At 59.1% G+C, this 15,062-nt stretch overlaps 1 protein-coding gene across 2 annotated transcripts; it reads left to right on the top strand.

Annotated features, from left to right (window-relative positions):
- The first annotated feature begins 991 nt into the window (after positions 1 to 991).
- Positions 992 to 11,839, top strand: EPN3 (epsin 3). 2 transcript variants are annotated; one of them, XM_032320504.1, is made up of 10 exons: positions 992 to 1,282; positions 4,367 to 5,043; positions 5,883 to 6,001; positions 6,712 to 6,792; positions 7,130 to 7,258; positions 8,199 to 8,286; positions 8,763 to 9,032; positions 9,211 to 9,327; positions 9,459 to 9,689; positions 9,907 to 11,839. In XM_032320504.1, the coding sequence occupies exons 2-10, from the start codon at positions 4,506 to 4,508 to the stop codon at positions 10,239 to 10,241; spliced, it is 1,908 nt and encodes a 635-aa protein (XP_032176395.1). In that variant the 5' UTR covers positions 992 to 1,282; positions 4,367 to 4,505; the 3' UTR covers positions 10,242 to 11,839. The 2 variants fall into 2 exon arrangements, with proteins under 2 accessions (XP_032176395.1, XP_032176396.1); XM_032320505.1 differs by lacking the exon at positions 992 to 1,282 and adding an exon at positions 2,546 to 2,809.
- The last annotated feature ends 3,223 nt before the right edge of the window (positions 11,840 to 15,062 follow it).

Genomic DNA, 15,062 nt, shown 5'->3' with positions numbered 1-15,062 from the left:
ACTTTTGGAGTTACGCTTCCTGGAACCAGGTCTTCCCCAAGTGTCCTCACCCAGCATGACCAAGCGTGAGACCAGGAGAATTAGACCCCATGGGGCCTGGCTCCCTGAGATCCTCCCACTTCCACTGGGTCAAGGGCCAGGTCCTAGTCTCTGGGGACCATGCTCATCACACTGTAGGACCCTAGAGGCCAGATCCCCATGTCCTCAGCAGCCTGTCTCATCCCCTCCTTATGGCAGGCCAGTTGGCCCCCCTGGAACCACTTTTTGCCTGAAAAACAGCCTCTGACATTATGCTTACCCTCTTGTTCAGAGAAATGGGAAGGGGACAAGAGGTGGTTCCTGGAAAGGAAAGGCAGCTTTCAGCTCAGACTCAGTTCCCAAATGGCTTTCAGTTGAGTGGACTCCAGGCTCCCAGAGTTCAGAGAGCAACTTGGCTAATGTGGGGCTCAGGGCCTCAAGTGCTGGTGGGGCAGAGGTGTAGGCGGGAGATGGAGAGGTGGCCGCAGCCTCCCACCAGCTTGGTTTTGCATTTGGTGCTTCAGATAAAAACCTCACAGGCTTCAGCATCCTCTAGTTGAAAGTGGGTGGAGCTTTGGAGAGAGCAGGTCACTCCGTTTCTCAGAGGCTGAGAGGGGCTATGCCTGGAGCCTGGATGCCCCCTTCAGGGTGGCTGAGGGGGCCGGGGGAGCCCACAAAAAACAAATGCACCAAAGGGCCAGCCCTCCCCTGGGTCTTCCTGGCCCAGGGGAGATGGGTAGGAGTGGGACAGGTGTTGGAGCCCCGCACCCCCCACCCAATTTCCTTTTGAGGCAGGGGAAGGGTTAACCTGCTGCAGGGTGGGAGTGGGCCACCAGCCCGACTCTGGATCTGTGCCTCCCAGGGATAGCCAGCTGGCAGGCCTCCCACCCCTGAAGGTGCTGCCTGCCCAGCCAGCAGGAAAGGGTTAACAAGCCCAGCGCTTCCTCCTGTGTCCTGTTACTGCTGAGACAGACCTGCCGGGCCAGCTGAGCAACTTTCCTCGGAGTGCTGCCTGCCGACCGGGCGGCTAAAACACCAGCAGGCAAGAGGCAGAACCGCAGCCCGTTCTGGGGACCCTGCCGCCACCCTTCCAAGGGGTCTGCGCCTCCTGGGAGAGGGTGGGCATCTCCAGGACGCGAGTCCATGGTGGATGGCTCTGGGGACGCTCCCGAGGCTGTGCTGTCTCCCTGCCGAACGGGTCGGAAGGTCACTGCAGAGGCTGCTCACGGTCCCGGGGCTGGGGCCAAGGGAGCCTGCACCAGAGGTAAGACGGCCCCTCCCAGGCAGCCGCGATGCCTCTCATGGAAGGCTTGGGGCTTAGTCTCCCTCCCAGGTCCCAGGCGGAGGGGTGAGGAGGACAGGGCCACAGAGGATCCTGGATGCTTCCTGCCTGCTGCCCCTGCCTGCTGCCCCTCCCTCCCTCCCTCCCTGCAGCCCCCAGGAAGCAGGACTCTAGGGCTGGCTCCCTACCCTGGATCTTTGGTGGCATTCCCTGGTGTACTCCCATTCCCCTCCGCCCGCCCCTCCTCCTCAGCCCCTGAGGCAGCCCCCTCCCCATTCCAGGGTCCCAGGACACAGCCACTTCAGGGCTGACTTAAGCTTAGAGCTCTAGCTCACACACCTGTCCGTCCACTGGCAAGAGTTTCTCACTCCCATCCCCTCCCCCCCCACTTTGACCTGATGCAGGGCAGGGGCTGGGGCTGCCTTAGCGGAGGATGGGAGGCTCTCCGGGCTGGTGGGGCACACTCACACTTTGGCCAAACTCTTGCACGTGACTCAACATATCTAAGCTCTTTCCTTCTCCCTCAATCCCGGCTCCAGGGATGCCCTCTACTTCCCGCCCTGACACTTTCCCCAGTCCTAGAAAAGAACCCCCTCTCCCCTGTAAAGTTCTCTTTGGCACCCTCTATAAAGCAGAGAGCAGAGACTTGTACCCCGTGACCTGTCCCCACCCCGCAGTGTAACCCTCCCCACTCTGCCCCCTACCCTCCTGCCTCTGGGGAGGGGAAGCCACCCCCACCCCATGTCTGAATGAGCCTCTCAGGCTCTGCCTTCTCAGTGTCCTTCCCTCCACCTGACAGGGTCTGGCTCAAGGTCACTGCAGTAATTCCATACCCGCCTGCCCAGGCCTGCCGCTGCCGCCACTGGCTGCTGGGTTTCTGTTTCACTCCCTTTTATTTCTGGGCATATTGTGTTCGATAAAACCCTGGGCTTGTAACACCGCTGGCAGGACTCCCAGCTGCTCCCTCCCGCGTTCCTTCCCTTCCTCCCCCCTCCTTTCCATGCTCCCTGGGCCTCACCCTGCCCCCCTTTTCCTCCCCACCTTGTTCCTTTTAACTTTAGGGGAAGGGAAGCCCAGGCACCTTCCTGGGGCTTCTGATCCCTCCCTCCCCGCAGCTCCAGCAAAGGTGTGCTGAGATGGCTCCACCATCCCCCGCTTCTCGGAGAGTCCAGGCAGGGCTGCAGGGTCCATGCTGAGGGCCCCTCCCAGTACCCCAGGCTGGGCTGGAGGGCCGGGGAAGCCAGGCTCTGGTAGGGCTGCTGGTAGAGTCAGGATGTCAGACTGGTTCAGCTGGTTTCTGTGGCCAGCCCTGGGAGGGGCGTGCACTCAGGGCGGGCTGTGGGGCACAATTATTTCTTCTTGCCTCTTGCCACCCTCCAGCCCACCGGTTGGGGAGGGAAGGATGGGTCTGAGTCACTAGTGAGGGGGAGGGCAGGACTTAAACAAGTGTTGGCCGTGGCATCCCCACAGAAGGCCTGCCAGGCTGGACGGACAGACAGCAGACAGAAGGTAGGCAGGCTTTTAGCCAGCATTCCATCCGCCTGGTGTCCTACGGGATCCCCTCCTCCGGGCCCAAGCTCTCCCAGGCACCTGGGCCCTGAAGAAGCCGGCCAAGGCCTGCTGGCTGGTTTGACCTGAGCCCAGGGCTAGCCAGGCTGGGTGGAGGGGAAGTCCAGTTGGGGGGGTACAGTGGCCAGGACAGGCAGCCTCTAACTCCCTGGGTAGACTGGAGAGGAGCAGTCTCCATGGGTGGTGATATTGGTGGGGGGTCACAGGTGGTGTGGACACTCTGTGGGTCCAGCCTGTGTGTAGATGTGTGTGTGTGTGTGTGTGTGTGTGTGTGTGTGTACCCATACGAGAGAAACAGCTGTGGCAGGGGGATTCTGGTTTGGGTTTCTGGTAGGGCCCCGGGAAAGCCTTTTTCTGTCTTGAGCCTGAGTTTGGTTTCCCCAGATGGCCTGGTCCTGAAGTTGGGGGGTGGGAGGGTAGCAGGCTGACCCTGTTTCCTACTCAGCTGGGGAATCAGGGGTCTGCCACGCACCCAGGACCTCAGGTTTGGGGCGCTCAGACCAAGCCTTGCCTTCAGGGAGCTTACATCCTGGCTGAGATGGAATTGAGACAATAAAGCAATCAGATGAATTAATTACAAAACCAGTAACACTGTCAATAAGTATCACATTTGTCTCTAGAGACCTAGGTGTTGGTCCCAGCTCTGCCCAGCTTATACACCGCTGTAGGCAGTCCATGTCCCCTCCCTGACCTCAGTGCTCTCCTGTGTACTACAGGGGTGGCAGTGACTAGGTCTCTTTGAGAGGCCAGGGCCCAATTCCTGCCCCAGACTCCTCTCTGGGCTTCTGGCCCAGCTCAAGTATCCCCTGGGAGCTATCCTTCCTCACCCTGCCGCTTCCCCCTTCCCTTCAGACCTCCAGCTGTCACCTCCACTGGGAAGTCCCCTCTGATTTTCCTAGCTTGGGTACTCCTGGGCATGCCCATGCTCCACCGAGTTGTCTGTGCCCCTGAAGCTTGATGTGTGGTGTCCAGGACTTGTGCTCTGGGTCTGGCTCATTGTCAGGCTCAGAGAAGGCCCCAGGAACTAGGTGTTGAATGAATTAAGGTGCACAGACTTATGCTATGAGAAATGGCGAGAGTGGGGGCGAAGGAGCTGGAAAGGGTAGGTCCTAAGCTAACTCCTGGCAGACATGGAAGCCATAGCCCTGCAGGAGCAGAGCAGGCAGGCATTCCTGGGGGTGACTTTCATGTCTTTTGCAAAGGGCAAGGGCTGGGTGGGGGAGAAATGTGTGCCGCCTGGGGTAGCTCTATGAACCTCACTTCCCTGTCTGTGAATAGAGGTAATAATCTCATCTTTGTGGTGTGACTGTGACCAGCAATGAGCACACGAAACTAGAAGTGCCTGCTGAATAATATGTAAAATTAAAAATATAAAAATAAATGCCTGCCAGAGGGGGGCTCCTGGCCGTGGGGACCCCTGGCCAGGCCTTCGGTCCATGGCTGAGTGGCTGTCGGGGAGGGCCCATCACCCCTGAGTTCTGTCTCTCTCTTGCTCAGACCCATGTGGAACCCAAGGATGCAGCCGCCCTGCTGAGAGCACGGCGGCCCATCTCTGGAGACCGTGACCTCGAGACGGTGGCCCTCGGCCCTTCACCTCCGGCTGGGGCGGGGGCCGCCCATCTCCAAGTCCCCAGCCATGACGACCTCCGCACTGCGGCGCCAGGTCAAGAACATCGTGCACAACTACTCGGAGGCAGAGATCAAGGTGCGCGAGGCCACCAGCAATGACCCGTGGGGCCCGCCCAGCTCGCTCATGTCGGAGATCGCCGACCTGACCTTCAACACAGTGGCCTTCGCAGAGGTCATGGGCATGCTGTGGCGGCGGCTCAACGACAGCGGCAAGAACTGGCGGCACGTGTACAAGGCGCTGACGCTGCTGGACTACCTGCTCAAGACAGGCTCTGAGCGGGTGGCTCACCAGTGTCGGGAGAACCTCTACACCATCCAGACGCTCAAGGACTTCCAGTACATCGACCGGGACGGCAAGGACCAGGGCGTCAACGTGCGTGAGAAGGTCAAGCAGGTGATGGCCTTGCTCAAGGACGAGGAGCGCCTCCGGCAGGAGCGGACCCACGCCCTCAAGACCAAGGAGCGCATGGCACTGGAGGGCACGGGCATCGGCAGCGGGCAGCTGGGCCTCGGGCGCTCTCGCGGTTCCCCGTCCTCCTACAACTGTGAGTGAGCCCCAGGGCTGGGGCTGGGGGGTGGCGCAGGTTCTAAGGACTGTCACCAGCATTCAGGGAGATGGGGAATGGAGCCAGGGAAGGCAGGCGCCTGGCACAGCAGGTGACCTGCAAGTTACCGCACAGCGGGATCCTAACTGCTGGTCTGGGAGCTGCCCAGGAGGAGTGGTGGCCGCAGCCCAGGCTCTGTGGTCTGGTACGTGCCTTATTCTGTGCCTTTTCCAGCTGAGTGATCTAGAGGGCTGCCTCTCTGAATCTCTGCTTCCTCATCTGAATTAGGGAAAATCTTATCTTCTCCAGTTGTTAGATGTGAGAATCAAGCGAGACCAAGCCCAGGAATGCCCTTGGCCTTGAGCCCAGACACATAGCACTGGGCGCTCCATCAGGGGCATTCCTCGTGACCCCTTGCTCAAGGGCACTGTCCTTGAAAACAGGGGTGGCTGCAGAGCCGTTCTGGACTCTTGACGGTGTGGCCTTGACTGACTGGCACCTTGAACCCTCCCCCCTCACTGGACCCCAGGCAGGATGGGACCCCCCCGCACTGGAAGAGTGCAGGAGCTGGAGGAGGGGACCTGGTTTTGAGCCTTACCTCAGGACCCCAGCCAGGCCACCCTGAGCTATTGGCACATCTGTAAAGTAGGGACAGGAGTCTCTGATGGGATAGATTGGCAAACCTTACGCAAAGCACCAGGCATGCCGCCTGACCTCCTGGAGCCCTCAATGGCCCGTCGTTAGTTTCTCTCTCTGAGCCTTAGCTTCCTGGTGGGGAGGGGGAGGGGAGGGCATGGGCACCTCTGTGGTCACAGAAGTCACCAGTGTGGTCGTTGCAGCCTCCTCCTCATCCCCCCGCTATACCTCGGACTTGGAGCAGGCCCGGCCCCAGACGTCAGGAGAAGAGGAGCTGCAGCTGCAGCTGGCCTTGGCCATGAGCCGGGAGGAGGCTGAGAAGGTGAGGCCTCTGGGGTAGCCTGGGAGGCCCCACAGCCGGGCTGGGGTTGGCATGGGGGGTGGATGAGGGGGAGCAAGGAAGGGTACCCCAAAGGCCCGCACCCTTGACTCCTAGGCTCCTTCACTCTGGGTCCCAAGATCCTGGCCCGACTCCCAAGGACAGCACAGGTCTGTCCTTGTCCCTGCGACTGTTCTGGCAGGGACTGCCTCCCTGCCTCCCGTCCCCTCTGGCGGGGCCTAGAAAGGGCCATGAGTGCCTACTGGGTTGAGGGTACTTGTGTGTCTCCTGGGCCTGCTGTGGCTCCATGGAAGGGAAGCAGTGAGTGGGCACAGAGATAAACTGACCCCACAACCCGTGGCACCAGCTGTCCTTTTGGGGGGACAGGGACACCCCCCAATATCATCCTCTCTGCCGTCATCTCTGTGGATCTAGGTAGACTGGGCAGGCAGCTGGACCTCCCACAGCAGGGTTTTTGTGGGGGCACTCAGAGAACCCACAAGAAAAGGATCAATCTTCTGGATTTTGAAACTGGTTGCAGATCCAGGCAGGGAGAAGGCCACACCCACCTTTGCTGCCTGGGAATGGGCCTCTCACCCCCACCCCGGGTGGGCCTTCTCTCTCCATGCCCTTCTCCCTGTCGGGCTATGTTGCCCTCCCACCTCGGAGTGGGAGCACTGGGCCCTGTTCACCCCTCTCTTCCTCCCTCACAGCCGGTACCCCCAGCATCCCACAGGGATGAGGATCTACAGCTGCAGCTGGCTCTGCGTCTGAGCCGGCAGGAGCATGAGAAGGTAGCGGGCCAAGCCTCCTGTGCTGGTGCAGGTGTTGGTGTAGGAGCAGGTGCAAGTGCAGGGGCTGGTGTAGGTGCAGGTGCAGGTGCAGGGGCTGGTGTAGAACTAGGTGTAGGGGCTGGTGTAGAACTAGGTGCAGGTGCAGGGCCTGGTGTAGAACTAGGTGCTGGTGCTGGTGCAGGTGCTACACAGGCACTGACCAGGCTTCTCCCGCTTCACCCAGTGGTCCTGCTATGCCTAACCTCTCTCTCACTGCACTCTTCTCAACGCCAGCTCCAATACCCTCAAATCCAGCCTGGGCTGCTCATGCTGTCCTCACTCCTCTTGCCTTCTGCAGGAGGTGAGGTCCTGGCGGGGAGAGGACTCCCCTGTGGCCAATGGTGCTGGGGCCCTGGTCCGCCATTGGCAAGACAAAGAGCCGGAGAGAGAAGAGAGAAAGGAGGAGGAGAAGCTGAAAACCAGCCAGGTAGGGAGAGGCTGCTGTGCCTGGGCTGACTGAGCCTGCGACATGAACTGAGTTGTTATTTGTAGAGTCTAGAACTGCACTTCATAGATGGTAAGCGCTGTTTAGGCATTTATTGAATGAAACCGGGAGTGGAGGGGTGCAGTGGTCCCCAGTCCCAGACCTCGCGGGCTGATGACTGATCAGACAGCAAAGTGGGATACAAAGAATCCTGATCTGAGGACCCTGGATTCTGGATTTGCTGCCACTCTGACTTGGGGCACATCACTGTTATAGCCTCAGTTTCCCCTTTTTGTTGGACAGCTCAACCTCTGGCGTTCTAGGATTATGTGATGCTGTGGATGCACCTGGGGCAGGGGCGGGCGCGCAGGCACGCGGTACGGACAGTATCTTGGGCTTATACACATACTGTCCAAGAACGGGGGAGTGGGTAGCTGCTGGGAACAAAGCCACCCTCCAAAGCAGAGGATGCTATCCCTAGGGTGTGTCTGTCCCCTTTCTGCCCATGTTCATGGTGGCTAGTTTCTGACCTAGGAAGGCAGACTGGTCATAAAACCTGTCTTTACCACCAACGGACTGGGGATCAGGACAACTGAGGAAGGGGTCAGACAGGCCTGGGTTTATCCCAGTTCTTCCTCTCCCCAGCTGTGTGACTTCATGCAAAGCATCTCCACTCTCTGGGCCTCAGCTGGCGCATTTGTAAAATGGGCACACCACTACCCGCACAACCTACTGCACAGGGTTGTTACGAAAATCAGGCACTAAATGGATGAGGAAACATTTCATAAACTGCAAAACACTGTACAGAGATGAGGGATCATTAGTAGATGTTTGTGAAATGAATAAAGAAAAGAATGAGCTGGACCGAGGGAGACAGGCCAGGGACCGCCCTTCCTCTGGTCTCACCCACTTCTGAGCCACGGCTGCCTCTCCCACTCCACAGTCCTCCATCCTGGACTTGGCAGACATCTTCGCACCCACCCCGGCCCCGCCCTCCACCCACTGCTCCGCTGACCCATGGGACATCCCAGGTGGGCATGCAGGGCTGCAAGACGTTCCCAGGCTGGCCCCAGAAAGACCCTTCCTTTCCAGCCATTTGCTGGCACCTCCTCCCCATAGCTGAGGACCATTGGCAAGTCACTCACCCCTCTGAGCCTCAGGTTCCTCTGGGACGTGGGGTTGTAGTGAGGGGTGGGAGAGCACGTCTGAAGAGCCCACCTCATGGAAAACTCAGAGATGTTCTCTCATTTCCACTGGTCACCCTGGCTTTCCGGCCCCAGCCCATCCCTGACTGGGAAGGTGGCCTGAACTGCCCGTCCCTGGGAGTCCAGGCTTCTGGCATAACTTGGTCAACAGGGGCCTCCAGCTTGCTGGGTCAGTCCTGAGTCAGCATCTCATTTGTGAGATGAGACCCTTAGCCTCCCAACTCGGTCTGGGTAACTGGGAAGGGCCCTGGACTGGGTATAAAGGTGGCCCTAAGGTCATGTCTGTGCTGTTCCTATTTTAGGTCTCAGGCCGAACACAGAGCCCAGTGGCTCCTCCTGGGGGCCTTCTGCAGACCCCTGGTCTCCTGTTCCCTCAGGAAGCACCCTGTCCAGAAGCCAGCCCTGGGACTTGCCCCCTATGCTCTCCTCCTCTGAGCCCTGGGGCCGGACCCCAGTGTTGCCCGCCAGACCCCCTTCCACCGACCTCTGGGCACAGAACTCCCCCCAACACAAACTCCCCAACACTGGGGCTGACCCTTGGGGGACCTCAGTGGAGATCTCCAGTGCACCTGGTAAGCAGAGGGCCAGAGGGTGTGGGGGAGGGGCTGGAGGACTTCTGGGTCCCCTCCCTCCAGTGCCAAGGGACAGCACATTCTGTCCGTGTTAAGAGGGCTGCTTGCCTGAAAGGGGTCGGACCAGTGCCTGTCCTTTTTGTCAACCCACCTTCTCTCCCTCTTCCTCCTTGGCCAGCTCTAGGTGGTACCTCACCCTTTGACCCATTTGCCAAACCTCCAGTATCCACAGAGACCAAGGAGGGGCCAGAGTGTGCCCAGGCCCTGCCCTCTGGGAAGCCTGGCAGTCCCGTGGGTAAGCAGGAGGCAGGGGATGATACAGCTCTGGGGAATGAGGAAGCCACTCGCAAGTGACCGCTGTCCTCTCCTTCCCACAGAGTGACCATTCTCTCTCCCTACCAATGAGTTCTATCATCTCTGTTCCAGAGCTGGACCTGTTTGGAGACCCCATCCCCAGTTCCAAGCAAAATGGCACCAAGGAACCAGATGCCTTTGACCTGGCTGTACTGGGGGAGACGCTAACCCAGCCCAGCCAGGAGGCCCGAGCATGCCGGACTCCAGAGTCTTTTCTGGGCCCTTCAGCCTCCTCTTTGGTCAACCTTGATTCATTAGTCAAGGCGCCCCAGGCTGCAAAGACCCGAAACCCCTTCCTGACAGGTAGGACACCCCTTGTCCCCGCCAGGGTCTCAACACTGGGGCCCCCCCTGCTCTCTCCATCACTTTTCTCAGAGCCCGGCCCCTGCCCTAAAAATCTTACTCTTCTTCTCTATTTCTGGGATTCCAGATCTTGCCTCTCTGCCACCCCACCCACACCCGCATTTAGGGCTGTGTCCCCTCGTGAGCCCCAAGCTCCCCACCCATTCTCATTCCGCAGGTCTCAGCGCTCCATCCCCCACCAACCCCTTCGGTGCGGGCGAGCAGGGGAGGCCGACCCTGAACCAGATGCGCACCGGATCGCCGGCGCTGGGCTTGGCGGCCAGCGGGCCGGTTGGGGCGCCCTTGGGCTCCATGACCTACAGCGCCTCCCTGCCCCTCCCGCTCAGCAGCGTGCCGGCCGGCGTGACCCTCCCCGCCTCGGTGAGCGTCTTCCCGCAGGCGGGCGCCTTCACGCCGCCGCCCGCGAGCCTGCCGCAGCCACTGCTGCCTACGTCGGGTTCCGCCGGGCCGCTCCAGCTACCCCCGCAGGCCGGCACCAACCCCTTCCTCTGAGCGCAGCCCCGCCCCACCCCCGCCTCCGCGACGCAGGCGCGCAAGCCCCCTCCACCCGCCGTGGGGGCGGGGCGGGGCTCTAGCCCCAGGACCCGCCCCAGGAAGCCCGGAACGGCTGAGACTCCGCCCCGCAGCCAGCGCAGGCGCATCGTCCCGGCCTCCGCAGCCCCTCCGCCGCTCCGGGGGACCGAGACTGAAGACTTCCCGGGGCCAAAAGCACGCCCGCATGGTGAAGACAGGCGCCCGTTTCCTCAGATCCCACCCGGTGGACTTTTTGCGAGGCGTGGCGGCTGGGTCAGGACCACAGCGCGAATCTCCGGCTGCCGTAGAAACGAGTGCTCCGCAGTGTGGGGCGCAAAAATGCTCCCACTTTCCGTACAACCCCCACAGCCTGGCACCTTCGCTTCCAGATGCTCCCCAGGCTCTCACTCATGCTCTCGTTTCATTCATTTACCACAGATCGGTACTGGGGATGATCTCATGGCAGGGAACAATAGGCAGGTGTTCCCATTCTTTACGCACTCGTTCTGTGCTAAGCACTTTAGACAGATTATTTAATTTAATCCTTACAACAGGCGTCTGAGGTAGATAATGCTATTCCCACTCAAGACTGGCTACATCATTTGTGGGGCCCGGTGCAAAAATGAAGAGGCGGGGCCCTAGTTCCAAACTAAGAATTTCAAAACGGGGGCAGCAGAGCATTAAACCAAGTGCATAGCCCTTGGTCTTGCTCTCATTTTATACAGGAGGAAACAGGCTCAGAGAGGTTAAGCGGCATGCTCAAAGTCACAAAGCTAGCAAGGACTTGGGGCTGGGATTCAGACCCTCTGGCTCCACAGCCCTGAGCTCCCAGGTTGGGCCCCAGGTTTCATTTGCAAATATTGACCTGTTGTGAACAAAGTGCCGGGCTCACCTGGGAGGGATCCAAGAATTGCAAAGCGGCCTCCAGGAGCTCAGAACTCAGTGGGGAGACAGCCCCAGTACTGGAGCCCTGGTGTTTTACTGAGTCACCTAAAATCTGGCTCTACCCTCTCCCACCTTCCTACATTAGGGCAAGAAATTCAATCCCAGCCCTGCCGGAAAGCATGGCCCCTCCCAGGGGTTTATGTAAGGTCTGAGAAACCAAGGGAAGAAGGGGCAGGGCCTGGTACCTCGTCCAGAGGCCACCATGGTCATCCACCTTCTTTCTCCTCAATGCTTTCCCACCACTGAACCACCTGACACTGACTTGTCCTCAGTGCTCAGGCTCTGGCCCTGCTACCAGCCGCCACTCCCTTTTCGGGTCACTGAGGTAAAACAGCCTTCCATAGACCAGAATCACCGAAGTGGAGGGCGGGGGGCTAGAATGCTGCTCACTTTCTTAAGTGGAAGGGGGACTGGAGAAAGGAGCTACTTTTTTGTTTTTGTTTTTGTTTTTTGCTTTGTTGGGAGGGAGGCTGTGACTGTTACAGGCAGGATGGACAAGAGCACCTGCTTAGAGGAGTCAGACCAACAGAGTTCAAAACTCTGCTCCAAGATTTGCACTTAACAATAATAATCACTTTGTAATAAGTGGTTATGCTCCCTGACCTTGAGTAAATTACTTAACCTCTCTATGACGCTGTGCCTCCATTTCCTTACTTGTCAAACGGGAACAAGAGTTCTTTCCTTATGAGGTTGCTGTGTGGCTCCTCCCAGGCCAGTGTCCATCGGCCCAGGGCCCACCTTCTTCAGAGACTACCCGTGGGCAATGAGCCCGTCATACCCCTCATTCCTGGTCTCGCCAGGCAGTGCCCCCAACCGGCTTCTGCCACACACACCTGCGAGATCTCTATCCTCGGTCGCTGACTTAACCCGTCACCCCTCCCCTATCTGGGCTCTCCTCTTCTACTCTGGCTTTCCTGAGGACTCCCAAGGGGTGCTACCTGACCCCCACAAGAAGAGATTTGTAGCCTTGCTCCCTGTAGCTATAGCTACTTCTGGACCATTTGCTTCCTGTCAGAGCCTTCCTTCCTGGAGGCTGGAGGCACTGGGCAATCCTGCCTGCCCTCCACCCAGGGCTGGGCTCCACCTCATTCTTACCATGCTTCAGTCTTGGCTCACCATCTCACCCAGATCTTGTTTAACCCTGCGTGACTCCATTATTTAGGAGGATGACCTTGACCTCTCAGCTACCTTACCCATGTTCACTCTTTTGGCTTTGGCATCACCCTCAATTCTTTCACAGGCTTCCTGTTCTCTGATCTTAATCTCATTCCTTCCAGGGAGCACCCACCTGACCCCCTTCCTACTAACCTCCCCCCGCCCCAACCTTCTCAGAGATCTCTGCTTTCCTTCTTGTCAATTGCCTTCTCTCAACCAAATCCTTCCCCTTGATATTTGCTGTACTTAACCTCATCCATCTTGAAAGTCTTTCCATCTTTCCCATCTTATCAAGTGCCCATGCTACCTCTCTATGTCCCCTTCCTTTCCCCTCTTCCTGACCCACTCCAGTCGGCTTCTATGGCCAGCTCCACCTCACTAGAACAGTCTTGTCAGGCCCACCCAGTGGCCCACATTGCTGAAGCCAGTAGACCTTTTTCTGTCCCATCCCAGCTGGCTATCCCAGAATCCAACCATGAGGACCCTTCCTCCTTGCAACTCTGTCCTGTTGCCTTTGGGACTCCACCCTCTCCTGGTGTTCCCCGGACCCTCTGGTGGTTCTGTGTTCCATGGGTGCACCCCTGAGTTCCCTGAGCCTGGACCTGTGCCTGCTTCTCTCCTTGTGCTGCTCCCTGGATGGGCCCTTCCATGCCTGCCCTGTCTGCATACCTCTCCTCACCACGTTCTCTCCACATGTGCATCTCAAGGGCACCTCCAACCAAACCTCCCCAAAACTGACCTCATGAACCCCCACCTGAGCCTCTCTGTGCCCCCTCCTCAGCAAATGGCCTCACCCCTCAGGGTAAGCCCTGCTCTGCAAACCAGTTTTGGAACCTTCCTCTCCCTCATTGCCAATGCCGAGGATGTCTCCTCTACAGGCTTCAAGACTCTTCTCACAACCTCTGCCTCCACGTGCAGACCTCCACCCCCTCTGCTGGGTCCTGCCAGGGCCTCCTAATCAATCTTGTTTCCACTCGTGCCCCTTTTCAGTCCGTTCTCCACCAGGAAGCCAGAGGGGCCTTTCCAAGGAGTGTAGGGCCACTCCTCTGATCAGCGTCCTTCACTATCTTTCTTCTCTCATCAACAACCAAAATGTCTAACTCACAGTTCTTGAATCCCTCCAGGACCTGGTGCTTGGCCTCCTCCGCACTCACATCATCTCTCCCATCTCTCTTCGCTTTGCTCTCTGCCCTGCAGCCATGCCTGCCTTCCCCAGTTCCTCAGCCCTGACTCACAACTATGCCACAGGGCCTTTGCACATCCATTCTTCCTGCTTCCCCAGCATTCCCCCAGCACAGCCCTCTCCAGACCCCAGCCTCTTGTTCTTCCACAACTGCTACACAAGTGTGATTTCCTCAGGGAAGCCTCTCCTGCCTCGCCTCTCCCACCGACCAGGCTCCTTGTTAAACTTAGTCATGGCACTTCTCACAGTGGGTGGTTGTGCATTCATGTGTGTGGCTGTCAGATACACTTCTGTCGCCTTCAACAGACTGAGCAACACAGGGGCAGGAGCCTGGTCTCTCTCCACCCACCACTGTACCTAAGCAGAGTGCCTGGCAGGCAGTAGGCACTCAATAAATATTGGCTGAATGTAGCAAATGAGACAAGTGTGTTAAGTACATGATAGGGACGTTGGCTCATCATTATTCAGGGAAGCCTTCTTGGAGTGGGTGGGATTTGCACAGGACCTTGGGATGGAGCCGCAGAGCCCAAGCTCAATGGCCAGATGGGTTTGGATAAGCCATGCCTTCTGCTCACGCATTTCTCATTTGTAAATGGCAACGGTTGGACAAAACGACCTGAGGCTCTGGCATCCCAGGCTCTGACATCCTCACAACCCTCCACGTTCCTCCCATGAGGGTGATCCTCCGGGGCGGGGCGGGGGAAGGGGGCGGCGCGGGTAGCAGCTGGTTTGGGTCTAGCTGAGTCCGCCCTATTTTGTGCACAGACCCGCGTCGTCCCGAGCCCGGGCTGCCCTGGCTGCCATCCCACGCTCAGCCACCGGGCGGCGCGCGGAGACCAGCCACGGGGCGGCCGGAGTCTCGGTGAAGACCCGCCCGCGGCAGCCTGCGGGCCTCCCTCCTGGTCCGCAGCGTCCCGGCCCCGGCCGCTAGCAGCTATGCTGGGCCCACGGGCCTAACTGGGCCGCAGCTTTCTGCTGCCCCGCGCCGTGTGGGGCCTCGCCTTGAGCCGCAGGTACCAGTGGGTGAGTGGCCTGCTGCGGTGGGTCCTGCGCCCAAGGGCCCCAGGATGGGTCCTCACTGCACTGGTCCTCAGTGCCTGCCCAGCCACCCCTCCTACCTTCTCTCCACGCCAGTCTGTTCCCGCAACGGGGCCCAGGCAATAAGGCCCTCCTTCTCCCCTCTCCGGGTCCCTTCCTGCTGCAGGGCTAGCTCTCCGGGGAATCTCTCATGACACCACCTCCAGGAAGCCTTCCTGGAACCCCAGCGCTGGGCCAAGGATCCTCGGCCACATCACCCTGGGCTAATTTGTCACAGTCCTTATGGCTGCAGGGCCTGTCATTTAGGTCTGCCCTGTGGCGCCAGGCTCCCAGGCTAAGCCCCCAGAGGTCTGAGCCAGTTTCTGACTCCCTGGACCACCTGTGGGTCTGCTCTCATAGAAGTGCCCAGGGGGTGGATGTTGAGTGAGAAGGCCCCCAGTGTTGATTTTTCCTCCTGTTGCACCTCACCGGGTCCAATC

This window comes from Mustela erminea, chromosome 18, assembly GCF_009829155.1.
Source record: "Mustela erminea isolate mMusErm1 chromosome 18, mMusErm1.Pri, whole genome shotgun sequence".
NCBI classification, from domain to species: Eukaryota; Metazoa; Chordata; class Mammalia; order Carnivora; family Mustelidae; genus Mustela; species Mustela erminea.
Note: the sequence above shows the minus strand (reverse complement) of the source record. Positions and strands in the feature narration are given on the sequence as shown.

Bases quoted from the DNA above. Each gene is read 5' to 3' on its own strand.
- EPN3 (XM_032320504.1), top strand. From the start codon at position 4,506: ATGACGACCTCCGCACTGCGGCGCCAGGTCAAGAACATCGTGCACAAC. The intron at 7,259-8,198 runs GTAGGGAGAGGC...CCCACTCCACAG, and splicing joins AGAAGCTGAAAACCAGCCAG to TCCTCCATCCTGGACTTGGC. The intron at 9,690-9,906 runs GTAGGACACCCC...CTCATTCCGCAG, and splicing joins CCGAAACCCCTTCCTGACAG to GTCTCAGCGCTCCATCCCCC.